This window comes from Xenopus laevis, chromosome 1L (assembly GCF_017654675.1).
Source record: "Xenopus laevis strain J_2021 chromosome 1L, Xenopus_laevis_v10.1, whole genome shotgun sequence".
Lineage (NCBI taxonomy): Eukaryota > Metazoa > Chordata > Amphibia > Anura > Pipidae > Xenopus > Xenopus laevis.
Genome location: NC_054371.1, coordinates 48,148,916 through 48,167,369, shown reverse-complemented (window position 1 = coordinate 48,167,369; position 18,454 = coordinate 48,148,916). Strand labels below are relative to the sequence as shown.

General features: G+C 38.4%; 1 protein-coding gene across 4 annotated transcripts in view; it reads left to right on the top strand.

The window, feature by feature from the left end:
* LOC108698820 (teneurin-3) overlaps positions 1 to 18,454 on the top strand; it is a 299,615-nt gene that overhangs the window by 254,008 nt on the left and 27,153 nt on the right. For all 4 annotated transcript variants that reach the window (XM_041589114.1, XM_041589120.1, XM_041589113.1 and 1 more), the window contains 3 exons: positions 11,195 to 11,427; positions 12,672 to 12,826; positions 13,787 to 14,661. In XM_041589114.1, coding sequence (XP_041445048.1) covers positions 11,195 to 11,427; positions 12,672 to 12,826; positions 13,787 to 14,661 — 1,263 coding nt within the window. The remainder of the gene's footprint in view (positions 1 to 11,194; positions 11,428 to 12,671; positions 12,827 to 13,786; positions 14,662 to 18,454) is intronic.

The following is an 18,454-nucleotide window of genomic DNA, read 5'->3' as shown; positions in this document are numbered from 1 at the left end:
CTGCGGAATGAGGGGAGGGTTTTCAGGTACGGATATAGATGCAGATCTGCGGGTCAGGTTGCGGCAGGGTTGCCACCCGGCCGGTTTTTTACCGGCCTAGCTGGTAAAACACCTGCCAGGGCTGGGGCCGGTATTACAAATTTACCGGCAATGTAGCTGCCAGTAATTTGTAATACCCTTAACAAAAGACCTTGGCCTCCGGTGGAAACTTACATTTTCTTTGTCTTTCTGATGACGTGGACCCCTTTTTGCATCACAGCCTGCCCCTTTAGTTCCTACCCCCTCCACTGGGCGGTAATTTCTTTTTAAAAAGGTGGCAACCCTAGTTGCGGGTCTCATCTAAATTTCTTACCTTATGTAATATTGTCTATATTTTACTCCTTTTAAAGTTTTACAAAACTTGTTTCTGTCCCTGCTTATTTTTGATATACATAATATCTGGTTAACAGCAACATTACTTCCTGTTTGATGGTGGTCAGGTTGCGGGTCAGTTGCTGATAAGTCCGGGTAGTGGGTAAATATGCGGGTTGCGGGGTTGGGTCCGGGTCTAAGAAATTGGTTCCAGCAGGACTGTACCCTGATGAGCTATTGAACTCTTAACTATAAAATATACAAACAAAATCAATACAGGAATACAAAGTCATCACAGCTAATGAGATGCAGATTATATATATAAAGTTATGTCTGCCAGACTGATGGGGCAACGGCAGTTGCTGTTAAAACAAGGTCCATGCTGAACCAAAGTGGTATTTTTGAGTCCAAGATTTAGGTTAGATGTTTAAACAGAATCTTTAATAAATATAGTGTATATGTGCTTATTTTGTTGTTTAGATGTAGAGTATTAGAATTTTAGGCTGAGCAATGTACAGTGAGGATTGGATCTCCTGGGTATTAATATCATGTTCATCTGATATGTAGCTTTGTCTGCTAGTCAGCTTGCTCTGAAATTTGGAAATGTGATCACTGTTGCTGCTGGAAATGTGTTTCATGTAAAGTCTTTCTAAGATAGAAATCAAAATTGCTGGCAGGTACTGAAATTTTTCAATAGCATTTTATTGACAGGTTGTCTTAAAGTCTCTAGCAAAGCAGGTCGCTCATAGGAGAGACGTACAGAAAAGTAGAGAAATTTTTCTTATTGATTGCTAGTCAAGCTCCTTTTTTTATGTGCTTATTTATCTATGTAATTGGATTTGAATGCCGTTATAGAAGCATCAAGCTTATAATCACTAGCAACTACAAGGTGCCCTTTGCATGGCAGATAATATTATGTGATCTATTATAGTCTTTCTGGCTATATGTGCTGGACAGGGCAGTGTTATAGCAGCACTAGCGGTGTGATGGCTGATTTAAAGAAGCACCTTGGCCAATCAATTCATGGCAGTAAGCCAACGATCAATACATAATTCACATTTGTGAATTGCAAATTTAATTTATGGAGAAATAAAACCTTAAGATTTGTTATTATCTTTTCAAGGTAAACTATTTGCAGTTTCGACCATTGCTACTTGTTTAGAAATTTGATGTGGCTGGCTAAGGAAAAAGTGCTTATCACCTGATCATCACAATATATGCACCTATTGTGAAAGCAGAAACAGCATTTAAGGTGTCTACTCATGATTGAGCTCATGTATGGACCTTAAACTATCACAAGAGCAATCTCCTGTGCACTGGAGCACCTTGTGTAACTAATGTTAAACAAAAAGTTTGCTCCATCTGTATTACATGTGGAATTTATAGCAATAATATAGCGAAAATGGGGTGTTCGGTGAAGGTGTAGCCAGATGAATAACCTTCCACACACTACAAAGGGAGTCATCAGGAACCAAAAGTGAGGAAATACTTTAGGACTTGATACGGATCAGAATGACCCCGACACAACCGCTGGCTATTTGTTGTGCCTTAAATGGGGACATGAAATGGGGGTGGTGGGATAAGAATTAGATGTAAGTTGACATATTACTCCAAGGAAAGTATAGGCAGAAACAGATCACCTAAAGTATGTCTGTGCCTTTGCTGTGCCCAAAGCATGTTGAAAATATTATTTTCCCAGTGTAATGCTGAAAACCATGAGGATGAGAGTCATACGCTGCCATTATTTGATTTAATTGCTCTCCTTTTTCATCTATGAAGTACCATACAAAGCGTTTTGGGCCAGGTGGACTGTGGCGTTGAAATAATTATTCCTGTAAAAATATGCTTGTTTTGCTAATTGTTTTAAATAAAGCCCCATGTTGTTGTTGCCTATTAATGAACAATTTTAATAAGCATTTACAGCATGCAGGCTCATAGCGGGGAATTTAGTGCCTGTGTAAAGAATTTTATAATAATAATAATGTTGCACTTAAGTATCCCTGTATACTAGGAAATATCAAAGCACCTTTGCCTCTTTATACAGAGTCCTAGCATGATTAGCAATCAGAGATAATTAGTATTTTTTTATGTCCATTAGAAGCATGGAATGCTCAACCTGCCGGGGAAAAGGTCTGAGTCTGGGGCCTCTTTTGTATTACTGAAGTTCTAAGGGCAGCCATTTAAAGTGCTAAACACTGCTTATTTGTTCAGATGGCCACACGCTATTTAAATGAACAACATTACAGGTCCACTGCTTTGGCCTAAAGCAGGGTGTTCCAACCAGCGTCTCAAAGGCTGTAGCTGAACTAGAATTGCTTCTTATTTGTGGTGGTAAATGGATGTTGGTGGATGTTGATCTAGTTGATCTAGGTTTCCTAGCCTAGAAGAAGAAAAAATGATTGCGTGACAGGCCAAATAAAAATCATTCAAAAACAATAAACTGTAAAGATAACCCAAGTTCCCATTAAAGTCTAAACTAGCCTGGTAGAAACTCAATTCCACAGAGTATTGCAACAATATAGTTGAACGCTATTTTATACTGTATGTTAAAATACACCATTTTTCAAAACAATTTACCTTAAACATACAGATTCTTTTTTAATGCATTTTAGGGGCAGATTCATTAAGGGTCGAATTTCGAAGTTAAAAATACTTCGAAATTCGACCCTCGAATTGAAATCCTTCGACTTCGAATATCGAAGTCGAAGGATTTAGTGCTAATCCTGCGATCGATCGATCGAAGGATTTTTCGTTTAAATCCTTCGAATCGAACGATTCGAACGATTTTAATCCAACGATCGAAGGAAAATCCTTCGATCAAAAAAAGGTTAGCAAACCTATGGGGACCTTCCCCATAGGCTAACATTGACTTCGGTAGGTTTTATCTGCCGAAGTAGGGGGTCGAAGTTTTTTTTAAAGGGAAAGTACTTTGACTATCGAATGGTCGAATAGTCGAACGATTTTTTACTTCGATTCGTTCGATTTCGTTCGAATTCGAACGAATTTAACCAATTCGATGGTCGAAGTACCCAAAAAATACTTCAAAATTCGAATTTTTTTCATTCGAATCCTTCACTCGAAGTTAGTGAATCTGTCCCTAAGTGATGGGCAGGTTAGACTGAAGCTTGTTAACCAAGAAATGGGCTTGAGTTGGTGGTTATCAGACTAAGAGCAGGTTCCTTCCTTTTGGTGTTGCACCAACACCCTTCCCTCTGGTGACATCACCATACCAGCTGCCATATTTGTGTCATCATTTGGTTTAAAATTTAAAAAGGACTTTGGTTTGGGTGGGCAAGAAACTGATTATGAGTATGGTCTGGTGTGCTTCAAACATGGCAACTGCAATTGTATAGGTTAAAAAATGGGAAAATTGCTACATGTTGGTAAAGTTCTTCTACTCACTCTACAAAGTAGTAAACAAAGCAGTAAAGACAGAATAGACAAGATTGTCATTGTATGATGCAGTGGTACCTGTGTCAGCAGTGATGGCTGTATAAAGGGCCAGTAATTAGAAGGGCTGTCTGCATACTTTTGACCGTATAGTGTATTTAGAGTTATATAGATTTTTCTGCTATAATTTTTCAATGCAGTTGTTTCTTTGTACCGGTACTTGTTGATGGCAGGTATATCTCCTCTTCCTCGTGTAAAGGTTGCGCTGTTTTACTGTAGATTTGTTTCCTTATATCACATGTACTGAGGGAGCAGATGTTTAAAGTTTGCATGGAGATGCAAATTTATTTTTGCTCCATATTTGTAAACTCATCACAAATGGAACTAATTGTTCTTGCTTTTGTAGAAGAACTGTATTTTTTTGTTTGAATGCAAAATATAAATATTTGAATCGTGTATATTTTTACCGTTTTGCTTTCCTGACTTTGCTAAAGAATCCTTTCTGGAAAAAAGGGTTTTTTTTTGGTGTAATACACTGGACAGGGTTATTTTAACTTCAGTTGTCAAGTCTATGGGGTAAATTTACTAATCGGCGAAAATTCGCCAGCGAAGTCCCTGCAGCCATCGCAACATTTCACTAGGCGAAAATTTGCTCAGACAACGATAATCTACTAAAATGCGAAGTTGCGTCCAGGGTGCCGAGCGCTGGCGAATTTTCTCTAGTGGTACTTTGGCAATGCGAGCAAATCCTAGCGCAACTTTGCTAGAGGTCTTCGCTCAGACTAATTTCCATACGTATATGTTGCAGCAAATACATTACATTACACAAGTCCAGGTAACCTTAATAAAGAAAATAGAGTTGTTATAATGCCCTACACATGAGCCCACTGTATAGTTTATGCTCCATATGTTAGTAAATGTATGGGGGAACCTGGTTACCAAACAAAATTTTTAAGGACTTTTGCAGCCTATCACTCTGAAAAAAGGAAGACACCAGTGTTTTTTGGACTTAGAAACTTTTTCCACTAAAAAAATATGATGTAAGTAACAGAAGAATGAGGAAGATCTATACACTCCACTTAGCCTGGTCTGAGCTGGCGAAGGCAAGTCTGGTGAAAGAGGTAACATTCAGTAAAATCCACATCTTAGTGAATTTGTGGAGTAGCGTCCATTCGCCAGAGCGAAAATTCGCCTGTGTGAATCACCGTTAGCATCTATTTCCTCACTAGCGAAGTAAATCGGCGCCCCCCCATTAAGTCCCTGAAAAGGGTAACTCTGGTGAATCTTTGCAAATGTTATGTAGCTCTTATGCACAACCTGTATTACATTTGGACTTCCTGTTCCTGTTCATAAACTATATAAGCAAAAAAATGTATCTCTCTGTGCTTTCTCTTTATGATGGATGCTGGCAACTTTATTGCTAATAAAATGAAACTGACTAAGATCTTACCTTACTTACCTCCAACTTGTACTAAGGTTACTAGACCACTTGATATATCAGAGGTGCTTCTACGAAATGTCAGTTTCTTGGCTGCATCGCTTGCGAACAGTGTTTAAATAAAAAGCAGCCAGTGCTGCCCTTCTAGCTGGTTTTTCTAGATCTATCTGCTGTAATTGCAAATATATATATATATATACCTCCAGAGAAAGATCTGCTGCTAGCTATGGAACTATATATATATATATATATATATATATATGAGTCTCTTGTATTTGCCTATATATATATATATATATATATATATATATATATATATATATATATATATATTTATATATAATATTACACAAAAGCCATGAATACCCTGTAAATGATATCCTTATAAAAGGCTCTTAGTGATGTCATCAGTTATAAACGGAGTTTAGTGATCTCATTCTTGTCACATGACTAAAACTTGTGCATTATAATAAATAAAGTACCCCTTGTTGTATAATATAAGGATATTATAAGTAACCTTGTAATTTCATGACCTGAATAAAAGCACTCTGCCTTCGGTTTTGTGCTTTTATATGGTCATGAAACTCCTCGGTGATTTATAATATCCTTATGTGATGCCACTTTGGTATGTGTGTTTGTATTGTTTCAGAATAACTAAACCCAGATATTCCATTTATCCCATTAAACACAGAAAATTGCGTCACAACATCCCATCTAATTGAAGAGTTCACCATTTATGAACAATGGTGCTTTGGTGTGATAATGAAAAGGTTAAATGCATTAAATGAGTTAACATGACTTTAGATAACACCGTTTCTTCAGTTAATCCCAAATCACGACGCATTTAACACACAAATCCAAGTGGTTTAATCTGTATATGTAACTTTTTCACTTTCTCGAGCCTTTGGAGATTGTCTGGGATTTGGATAATATGCTTTTTATAGGGCTCAAGGGGTTAAAGGGACTTGTTTGAAAAATCATATAATTAAAATGCAAGCGCATTGTATCTCAAAGAGCCATTCGATTTTTAGCATAGCAAGAGCAGCCTGCATGCTGTGAAAGTAATGTTCTGCTGGCACACAACCCATTTTAGCTTCTATTTCTTCCTTCCTTTCACTTAACATCCCTATCAGCTCAATCAGTGAAGAATTTAATTATTCTTATTTCTTTTCACCCCCCCCCCCATTAAGCAAATGTCAGATACACACCACCACCTACTGATCTGGTGGAGTGGTTCAGATTTCCTCCATGCAGAGATGGAACCCCAAGGGAGCAGCTTGAAGTCTCTTGCCCTGGATATCGAGAAGTGGCAAAGTGAACTGACACAAACGTCTGAGCTGTATTGAGGTGGTGCTTGAATAGCATGCTCTGCCATAGTTCACTTTTGTTTAAAGCTAAAAAAAAATCCTAAAAAGATAAATCCTATTTATCTAAATTCACCTTAAAAAAAAGGTGATGCCTCGGTGCAAATCACTTACTGGTTTTAAATGGAAAACCGAAAAAGGAGCAGTGTTAAACATGCAAAAAAATACCGACTTGAATATGTGTTCTAGCAAATTAGTGGCACTGCTGTTTACTAAATGGGTAATTTGAAGCTGCCTGTATTTTTATTAGTCCGTGTGGCAGTTTCCTTGCAGAGTCTGTGCCAAAGAGTTCAGCGCTTGTGAGGGCACACGTTGGGCAGATGCAGGTTTTAGTGAGCCATAACACACACAAAATCTGACTTCATAAAACTCGGCTATAATCTTCCGGAAATATAGGTAGTTTGTCATTTTGTTATTACTTGCTAATAACTAAAGGCTGGCATCTTGTAAAAAAAACTCACAGGTATTAGCTAGTGTTAATTAAGAAATAGTGTGTAATTGCCACCTTGCAATTAGTGTAGTAAAAGCTGTGAGAATGTGAACTAGTATATGTGCATATTTATATATATATATATATATATATCATATAAATAAGTATAGATACCATATAAATAAGTATATTTATATTAATTGAAATCTTTTGTGTTTGCCTCTATTTAAAGGGGAAATGCTATATAATGTATTGTTACAAAAGGCTTTGCTTTTACAAGACTTGGGTTGTTTTATTCATGGAGTTTTATTTATCTGTATATATGAGCTGCTATACCCCTTGTACAGCCAAGGTGTAATAAAACATCATCCACTGGCTTCTATAAGATGGTTATCACAGTGGGCAAGTAATGATAATTGTTATAGTGCGTGTTTGCCTTTTATAAGAAGCCTGTTGGCCTATAGCAGTGATCCCCAACCTTCTGGATGTTGCTCTCAGTGGCCTCAAAGCCAGGCTTGGAGGCAAGTTTTAGTTGCATAAAAAACAGTCTTACTGCCAAACAGAGCCTCGTGTAGACTGCTGGTCCACATAGGAGCTACCAATAGTCAATCACAGCTTTTATTTGGCATCACCCAGGAACATTTTTCATGCTTGTGTTGCTCCCCAACTCTTTTTACATCTGCATTTTGCTCACAGGTGGAAAAAGGTTGGGGAGCCTATAGAATGGCTCACCCAAATTCCAATGTATTTCCATCAACAGTGGACCATGGAGTTTGGGGCCACCCACTCTGTGCTACAGCGGTTGGCTTGAGGGCTGAGTGATAGTATCACTTTCTTACTTTTTTCTTGGGTGGCAAGACTAAAGGTGGCCATAGATGCAAAGATCCGCTCGTTTGGCGATGTTGCCAAACGAGCGGATCTTTCCCCTATATGCCATTAACAGGCATGGCTATATCGGGGGTAATCTGATCGTTCGCCCGTATGGCCGAACGATCATCATCATCATTTCATCATCATCATTTATTTATATAGCGCTGTCAAGATACGCAGTGCTTTACTGCAGTTATAGCAAACAGGGAATAAATGGTGGATAACAGACAAGGATTACAGAGTACAATAGGGTTTACAAACTAAAAGGTTAGGGTACAATTGAGACATTAGGATTATATAAACACTTTGTCATTTTTGATACAGCAATGATTAATTAAGGTACATCAAATAGGCCTCTTTAACCAGATGGGTCTTTAAGGAGCGCTTGAAAGTTTGGAAGGAAGGAGAAAGTCTGACAGCTTGTGGCAGAGAGTTCCAGAGAAAAGCAGAAGCCCGAGAGAAGTCTTGTAGACGAGAATGGGCAGAAGTAACCAGAGGAGAAGTGAGGCGAAGATCAGAAGCAGAGCGTAGGTTTCGTGAAGGAGTGTATTTGGAGATTAGAGATGAAATATAGGGAGGGGTTTCATTATTAAGGGCCTTGAATGTGAGTGTAAGTAATTTGAATTTGATTCTAGAAGAGATTGGGAGCCAGTGAAGGGACATACATATGGGAGCAGCTGATGTTGAGCGGCGAGCTAGATGAATGAGTCTAGCAGCCGCGTTTAGAATAGATTGGAGTTGTGAAAGGTGACTTGTTGGAATACCTGTGAGGAGTAAGTTGCAGTAATCAAGGCGGGAGATGATGAGAGACTGAATCAGTGTTTTAGTTGATTCTGAACTGAGATAGGATCGTATTCGAGCAATGTTGCGCAGTTGAATACGGCAAGATTTTGCAAGTGTTTGAATGTGTGGTGAAAAAGACAGATGAGAGTCTAAGATGACTCCTAGGCAGCGTGCCTGTGTGGTGGAATGAAAGGTGGTGTTGTTTACGGTGAGTGATATCTGAGGGATAGGGGAAGATCTTGGAGGAAATATGATGAGAAAGGTTCAGTTTCAGGTGGCGCTGTGACATCCAGGAGGAGACAGCAGAGAGACAGTCTGTGACTTGGGAAAGGACAGAATTAGAAAGATCAGGAGTAGACAAGTAGAGCTGGGTGTCATCAGCATAAAGGTGATACTGAAGTCCAAATGACTGAATGAGTTTTCCAAGTGAAGTTGTATAGAGCGAGAACAGCAGGGGGCCAAGAACAGAGCCTTGAGGAACTCCAACAGAGAGTGGGAAAGTAGTAGAAGTAGAGTTAGAGAAGGAAACTTTAAAGGAACGGTCAGACAGATAAGATGTAAACCATGAAAGAGCAGTGTCCCGAATGCCAGCTGAGTATAGAATGTCAAGGAGGAGTGTGTGGTCAACTGTGTCAAAGGCTGCAGAGAGATCTAGAAGGATTAGAATGGAATAATGACCTTTAGACTTTGCCAATAGAAGATCATTGGTTACTTTGGTGAGTGCAGTTTCAGTCGAGTGTGATGGGCGTAAGCCAGATTGCAATTGGTCGAGAAGGGAGTTGTGAGTGAGATGCTGGATCAGATTACGATGTGCCGTGAGCTCTGGCGGGATCGGTCGGGTCAAAATCAAACCTGACCGATCGACCAAACGACCGATCTCCGCCGGACGAAAGATGTCGGCACACGATCCGAAAATTGTACGAATCCTCGATTCGTACGATCGGATCTGTGTGTCTATGGCCACCTTAAGCCAAGATCTTCTCATTAGACAAAAAAAGAAATGTCCTGCAAACTTAAACTCATTTTAAGCAGCAAGGAGTAACTATAATGTCCTTAAAGCAGTCGCATATTGGGTGTTTCGATCATTTGAAATAAAGTTATCTCAGTTTCTGGGCAACAATTACTTCAATGTGCCATGATTTCTGTAACAGGAATAGGCATGATTTAGCCAGTGTCCTTAGGCTGACTGGTCAGAAGAAATCTTTTTTAACAAGAAAAAAATGAGTTTATTGATTTTTACTTATTATTTTTTTCATTTGATTTTTCTTGGAGAATCAAGAACTTACTAAGTAAAGTTTCGAGATGTATATTTGACTAATTTAGCAGCTGCATTCCCTGGCTCTGATTGCTTGATTTTGCCATTTTTGCCATTTTCATTCGTTTTCCACATAATATAACACTGCATTACATTACATATTACAATATAAGAATGATTGCTATGAGCAGGTACAGTTTGTGCTGGGGGATGCAGTTTGACAAGGATTCTTCTGCTTTTTTCCCCTCAGCATAGTCTCCAATGACTTTCCTTTTGTCGAGAAGGGCAACTTGTAGTCTTGTCAGCCATTATTTGGCACCCTGCATTTATCATGTAAAATAATTCATCCCTATATAGTGATATTGTTTATCTGTGCGCTGATCCATAAACTGCCACTTTAAAGTTCTGCAAAACAGGGATTTCATTTGAGCTGTGTCAGTTCTATGCTGTTCCAAAGCTCTGTATGTGGTGCCTTTAGTTTCTTTCCAAATAGCTGTATTTTAAGTCCTATGGTGCAGACTGCAAGATCTGTTCTTTTTTATGATTGCTAATTGTTGTAAGGAGAAGAGCACAGGAGGGGATTTATTTTGAGGTATAGTTGGACTCAGTTATGTTGTTCTTTTTTACAAAATAAAGCTTGGAAGAAGCCATAGTCTCTCTGTTTCCTCTACACCAAAACATAGGCCGTGGCTGTACTTTGTTGCCTATATTAATAGAGAGGAAATAGCTTAACTTGAAAGGATGGTGTCCATTTTAATAGAGAGGTGTAAAACATTTTTATTTGTCTACTGCTCAGGCCCGAGATTTGTGGAAAGGCCACAAATGCCCAAGATTAGGGTGGAATGGGGCTCAGGCGCATTGTAATGGTTTCAGAATCACTGGGGTCATGCAGGAGATTTGCTAGCCCTTTAAATTGCCAGCATGCCATTCCCTGTGCTCTGGACCCAATGAGATAAGACTTGTGTGTACCCACATATGAAGGGGGGAGATAGAAAGGAGGGCAACAATAGGTCCCGGCCTAGGGACGCTCTTCGGGTTGCCACCTGGGCAGTATTTAACCGACCTAGCCGGTAAAAATGTTGCTTGATGCCAATGTTATTTATAGGGAAAACCCATAAAAATATAGGAAGGCCGATATTTGTTTCCAGTAAAGGTGGCAACCTTAGGCGCTCTATGTATAGATCCAGCCCTGCTAATGCTTAAGTGACGAAACCCTCATCTTTCTGAGTTTGTCCATGAATGCAGATTCTCAGACATTGTATAAATGAATACATATGTAGTAATAACTATTTTTGTATTGTGTGTCTTTACAGCAGCAACTTGGCTCATCGCTATTATTTAGCTACGGACCCTGTTACTGGAGATCTTTATGTTTCTGATGCCAACACGCGCAAGATATACCGTCCTAAATCACTCTTGGGCATGAAAGAATTGATCAAAAATGCTGAGGTTATCGCGGGAACAGGGGAACAGTGCACCCCATTTGATGAGGCAAGATGTGGGGAAGGAGGCAAGGCAGTAGAGGCCACACTTACAACTCCTAAAGGTGAGTCCATGAAAGCAGTAGAGAGCCATTGTTATTACAGTTTCCCACATATGAGCACTTTATCATTCATGAGTGACTCATTGCTAACAAACCTACCAGCCAGTTCTTTCCTGTTCTTTTATACATTAACTTACATGTTGTGTCACCTTATTTCATTATAAGGGAAAAGGATGATGATTTTTCTAGCAATGGTGACACGCCTGTGCTGGCACATTATTTTTGCGTTAATGGAAATGTAGATTTTTTTTAAATGTTTTAAAGTCATCCTCAGTAATCACAAAGATTATTATTTAAAAATAAAAAGCGAAATTCTAGAATAACAAAGCCTCACCTTGGTGGTGCTCATTATACATGGCTGGCATTGTGCCATTGATGTTCCATTGCTTTATGTCAGCATGTGACTCAAATAATTGACCTCCAGGAGAGGTTTTGATGATTTGCAACATAAGAGCCATTTCTACCAATCAAAGTATTTGAACATGGGGTTTACATTACTGTTCTTCTGTAAATCAGAGGAGCCATCTAGTTTGATGTTATGTCCATGTTCAAAATGATTTGGAAATTAAAGTTTAGGGAAACTATTTTGTCACAGTCATACGGTAGAGAACCTTTCTGTGTGTTAACTCATGGCTGGAGATAGAAGCCCCCCCCCTCCCCCAAGCATTACTTTGAACGGGATTAAAACAAGGAGAAAATAACATTTCTTTTCACATTCAAAATATATTTCCTAAAACACAAAAATATATGTAAAAGTTCTTATCTTAATACAAAGTAAGGTAAGAGTTCTCCAGCTTTATCAATGTAGAGGGCCAATTACACAGCATGCGACATGGTCAAGAACAGGATTATATGATATGATGATAAAAGTAGTATATGTTGCCTTCGGGCAGATTGGAGGCAATAACTTCAACTGCACATTAATACTGTCCTGTTGTTTTTGGGGTGCCAGTCTTTTCTTGATAGGTGATACTTACATGGGCACACAGAATTTGCCTCCTCGCAGTGGCTGAACTACTGGGGGGTGCAAGCTGTTGCACAGGGCTTTCTCTAAAGTATGTGGTCACTATGTACTTGTAAAAATGTGAAATAGAAACTAATGCACAAGTTAGAAAGTGTCTTGATCTCAACAGCTTCCAATTCCCGTTCACACCATTCTACGAAGTTATAATCAATAAACAATATATTTGTGGAAGGCTACTAAAGTGCAAATTCGCTATAAACATTTCATCTTTCTTTCTGTAAAGGAATTGCTGTGGATAAGAATGGAATAATCTACTTTGTTGATGGGAAAGTCATTAGAAAAGTTGACCAAAATGGAATTATATCCACCCTGCTTGGATCGAATGACCTGACCTCAGCAAGGCCTCTAACCTGTGATACCAGCATGCATATCAGCGAGGTATGTAAGCCCAGAATATGATCAGAATCTATCATCTGTAGAAAACTTGAAGCACAGCACCGGTTGATGTTTAAAGATAAAAAGCCTTTATTAAGCACATTTGGCACTGATCTGGATACAGCAACGTTTCAGGCTCTATGACCTTTTCTCAAGCTTTTCTCAAGCTTGAGAAAAGGCCATAGAGCCTGAAACATCGCTGTATCCAGATCATTGCCAAATATGCTTAATAAAGGCTTTTTATCTTTAAACATCAACCGGTGCTGTGCTTCAAGTTTTCTACAGTATATATAAATGGATGGTGGCCATTAACTGCACTTGTACTGGGACTTCTTTGAATAAAAAGGTGAAAACTGAGTTGACTGGACCAAGTTCACAGAATCTATCATCTAACAAGTATTCAAATCACCATGGCACAAATGTGCTGTTTTTGTGATATGATGTAAAACTCTGATGTAAAAAAATTCCATCCAGAAAGCCAATACAAAAAGGCAAGTAATGCAAAAGAAACTGTACACAAAAGTGCAAATTCTTATTTTTTAAAGCAATTTGTTCATTCCATGTTTCCCTCATGGTTTTTCCCATTTTCTTCTTCATGAAAACCAAAGCTACATGTTTATCTCTGTCCCTGACGGATATAAATGTGAGCAATCTGAGTCAAAGGTGGTATTTGCTTATTATTTACCCAAACTATCAACCACGTGAAGATTTGCGCTTATTTAGTAGCTGGGAAATGTAAATTTTTCATTTCTGCTACAAACTTTCCAAGCACAGGTCGTACAAGGGAATAAAAATGGAAGGGTGGTAGAGTCTGCTGCGTAAAATTAATTTCTTGCTTGGCACCATACCAACCAGTTTGTTGTCGTTACAGTACACATAGTACTTTGCTTTTAATGTGTTTCATAATATGTGATGTAATTTCCAGCTAGATTAAAAGTTGCTGTTTGTGTTTTATCTTGACAGGTTCGACTCGAGTGGCCCACAGACTTGGCTATTAATCCAATGGATAACTCTATTTATGTTTTGGACAACAATGTTGTTTTACAGATCACTGAAAACCATCAAGTGCGCATTGCTGCCGGCAGACCCATGTATTGCCAAGTCCCCGGAGTTGAGTACTCAGTGGGGAAATATGCAGTGCAAGCAATTTTGGAATCAGCAACAGCAATTTCTGTTTCCTATAATGGAGTCCTTTATATCACGGAAACGGATGAAAAGAAAGTCAGCAGGATAAGACAGGTGACAACAGATGGAGAGATGTCATTGGTTGCAGGTATACCATCAGACTGTGACTGTAAGAACGATGCCAACTGTGACTGTTACCAAAATGGTGATGGTTATGCAAAGGATGCCAAGCTAAGTGCTCCATCGTCTCTTGCTGCATCTCCAGATGGCACACTTTACATAGCAGATCTGGGAAATATAAGAATCCGAGCAGTTTCCAAGAACAGACCTTTTCTTAATTCAATGAATTATTATGAGGTTGCCTCTCCAGCAGATCAAGAACTTTATATTTTTGATGTCAATGGCACCCACCAATACACTATGAGTTTGGTGACTGGCGATTACCTTTATAACTTCAGCTATAGTAATGAAAATGATATCACAGCCGTGACCGACAGTAATGGAAACACCCTCCGCATCCGGCGAGATCCTAACCGCATGCCAGTAAGAATAGTCTCTCCAGACAACCAGGTGATTTGGTTAACCATAGGCACCAATGGCTGTCTCAAAAGCATGACTGCACAAGGACAAGAGTTAGTATTATTTACTTACCATGGCAACAGTGGACTTCTGGCAACCAAAAGTGATGAGATTGGATGGACGACTTTCTTTGAGTAAGTAAACCGTTTGAGTTCATGTTTATATGTCTATATTTGTATACCAATGTAAGGAAGAGACTAAAGGTCACCATACACAGGCAGATTTGGCCCCTTCGGAACGATTCAACAGCTTATCTGCTTGTGTATGTGGCACTCTGAAAGACCTGCCCAATTTATATCTGGTCGAAAATAAGCCATTTGTCCATTGGGCAGGTTTGATTTTCCCATTGGATTGACAACTGCAACTGCACATTGGTGCGATCCTCAAACCGAATGCCTTAATAGTGGCAAAGATCAGCCTGATATTGCCCACCTTATGGTGAGCAAACTGGTGAAAGTTCAACTTGTTTGGCAACCTCACCACACAAGTGGATCTGCATGTGTATGGCCAGCTTTATACATACTAATGGATGCAAATATAAACAGTGAATAGATAGAACTTATGACTAGAAATCATGAGGCCTTACCAGGGATTCATAAAGAGGCAAAACTATAGTTTTTATTCTTCAAATTAATGATTTTTCATGGAAGATAGCACTTTTTTTGCTTTAGCAGCCATTGGGTTTACACAAAAATGTCCAAATCCTTCTTAATTAATGAGGAGCCAACCTACTATATTGAGTATAACTAGCAACTAGGGGCAGATTTATCAAAGGTCGAAGTGAATTCAAGGGAATTTTCTAAGTAAAAAAATTCGAAATTCTAAGTAAATTTTTGGATACTTCGACCATCGAATAAGATACTATGACTTCGAATTTACTTTGACTTCGATTCAAAGTAAAAATCGTTCCAATATTCGACCATTCGATAATCGAAGTACGGTCTCTTTAAAAAAAACTTTGACTTAAAGAATACTTCGACAAATTAAACCTGCCGAAGTGCTATGTTAGCCTATGGGGACCTTCTACAACATTTTTCTAAGTCTTTATACATCGAATAAAAATCCTTCAATCGTACGCTAAAACCGTTCGAATCGAACCAAATTTGCTGAAAAAACTTTGAATTCGCTATTCGAATTCAAAGTTTTTTAATACGATGGTCGAATTTTGAAGTTTTTTGTACTTTGAAATTCGACCCTTGATAAATCTGCCCCTAGTGTTGACTTAAATGGCTGGTATTGCCGGACTGCATCCTGAATGATGTTGCTGCAGTTGTTGTGAGCGCTATGCCATTTCCAACAGATGTTTGTTTTGTGTGCTTTGTGCATCATTTCTAGTCCACCTTAGACTAAGTAAGTCAGAAGATGCTGGACCCACCATTGATGGCTCTGTCAGGATAACTGAATAGTTGCATGTGATTTAGTTGTTTCATTTTATAGGATAAAGTATTCATAAAATTCCACATATATTTATTTAAAGACAAAGTTGCATGCCATTATTCCAATTTTATTTTTCAATGACCTCTGTCTGACTCTTGCATGTTTCAAAAGAACATTGATACTGCATATTCCACTGTGTCACCCGCCCTTGCTCCCATGTACATTTAGGCCTGTCACTTTACAACTGAGTTTGATTATGAATGACAGTGACCTCAGATGAAAGGCCCTACAGCTCTTGTTAAACTGAACCTGTCTTCTTGTCTCGGAAATTTCTTGCATTTCATAACATAACATGTATATATTTTTTTAAGGTATCTGCTCGTTTGTCTCTGTTCCCGAGATAAAAATATTACAATTCAAATAACCTAAAAACATTAGGGGGCAATACTTTAAGCTGCTGTAGGAGATGGAACTATAATTTATGAGCATTTCTGTTTCCAGAAGTATTTGCGTTTTCTTAGCATATGTTGGAAATTAATCACAGCCATATGGTAACTCCAGACATTGTATGAGGACTTTAAAATCCTCTCTTGAGCAAGATGCTGGATAAGAGAAATATAAATCTAAGGCATGAAGTATGAAGGGCTTTCCTGTTTCCCATTAAATATCCACATCCATTTTTGCTTTCTTTATAGAGGCAAACATTACAATAAACATATATATAATATATATAATATATATATATATATCCCTGCAGATATAGATAATAAATTGAAAATTTATGAAACTATTTTCATTTATTACAAAATACATATTGCTGAAACACTCCCACCTAAAAATAAAATGAATTAATAAAAGTATAAATACAGATTATTTCCAAAATCTTTTCCCTGTAGTACAGCACAGTTCCATGAGTGATTTGGTGTTATTAAAGCCTGTTTGTATACACATGATACCACACTCCAGACAAGGTTATAACAACATATCACCCTCCATATTGGACATAAAACTGCATCAAATTAAAGCACAGATCCTTTAGGTGTTTTACTCTTTAATAGATATTTTAATTTTGCGTCTGCACGAATCTCATCGATTCATGTAGAAGAATAACAATAAAAGTTTAAAAATGTGTTGTCTATAGAGCTGTCAGTGTGCAGGGTAGAGACATGTAATGTGCAACCCTGGCCGTTGGCTATTGCCTCTTGGGAATCTAGTAAAATCCCTGGTGCTGAAATAGCTTTCTCAGTGGCTGCATATACAGCAGATCAAGAAGCTAAACCTGCTCTTGCTGAACTACAGTACAAGTCGTATATCAGTCATGATAATAGTAGCTGAGCACCAGCTGGGAGACATGGAAGTGAGACCTCAGCCTGCTTGGCTCAGGCTCTGGTTATCCACTATAGTTGGGTGGACGGCTTACTTTGCTCTATTAGAGCAGCTTGTTTTTAATATCGGTGTTTCTTTCCATAACTGTTTCCCGACTTTTGCTCTGTTATAAAACATGTCTGGAATCTCTCATAAAACCTGGGCAGACTACCATATTTTGGCACGAAGGAAGCAGTGAAAGTCCCATGACTACCATGAAATCCGTTTCCCTGTGCAGCAAGAGAAACTGAATAAACCTTTTTTTTTTTTTTTTTATTCAATTACATGCGAATTGCATTTTTATACTAATCTCCCTTAATTCAAGGTTACATGGGGGCTGGGGGGTGGGTTTTAAAAATAGACCCAGCTTATTTATTCAGATGGTTGTCTCTCTTGAAAAGTGGCTTTGTTTATTCAGTTTTGTTCATGTGCTCTACTGGATTTGCCGAAATGGGATGTTTAAATGTTGTTTAAATATCAAGATCCTTGTCACCGGAGGGATTAGGAGTAGGGTAGCATCAGTAGAGAAACAGATCAGCATATATTAGGAGGCTGACACGCTTGAATTGATCAGATCTGATGAAGCAGAAAATGTTTTTCTAGACTACATGAAAATGATTCTGTCGTTTTAAAAGGGTCAGCGAATCTAAAGCACAATATACCCTTACAATTTTTTTTAATGTATTCTATTCACCTACTATGCAGCTCACTTTCTTTGATTCCAAATATTCCACAGTGCTAATGTCGCTCGAGTATGCATAAAGAGCCAATGGGTATTCAGCGCATGTCCTACTTACTGGAACATTATACATCAAATAAAGTTTCACTGAGCACAGCATCAAGAAATCCACAATAGGATATCACTTGTCTATAAGGCTTAAACGCTAATTGTAATGACTTTGCAGTTAAACCTAGAAGTCATTCATACACACAAAATACTGTATTGAATGAATGTAATGTATAGGCAGCTATGTTAGCTTTTAGCTGATGTTGAAGTACTACGTAAAGTGTTTTAGGTTCAACTATTGATGAAGGGCTATTGGCTTACAAACCTCCTGGCCAATAATAGTGATGCTTGATGTTAATGTTATTAATTGGGAAGAAACATAAACATATAAGAAGGCTAGTACAGCTATGGGACCTGTTATCCAGGGGTTTTCTAACCACTGGATACGTCTAAAAAAT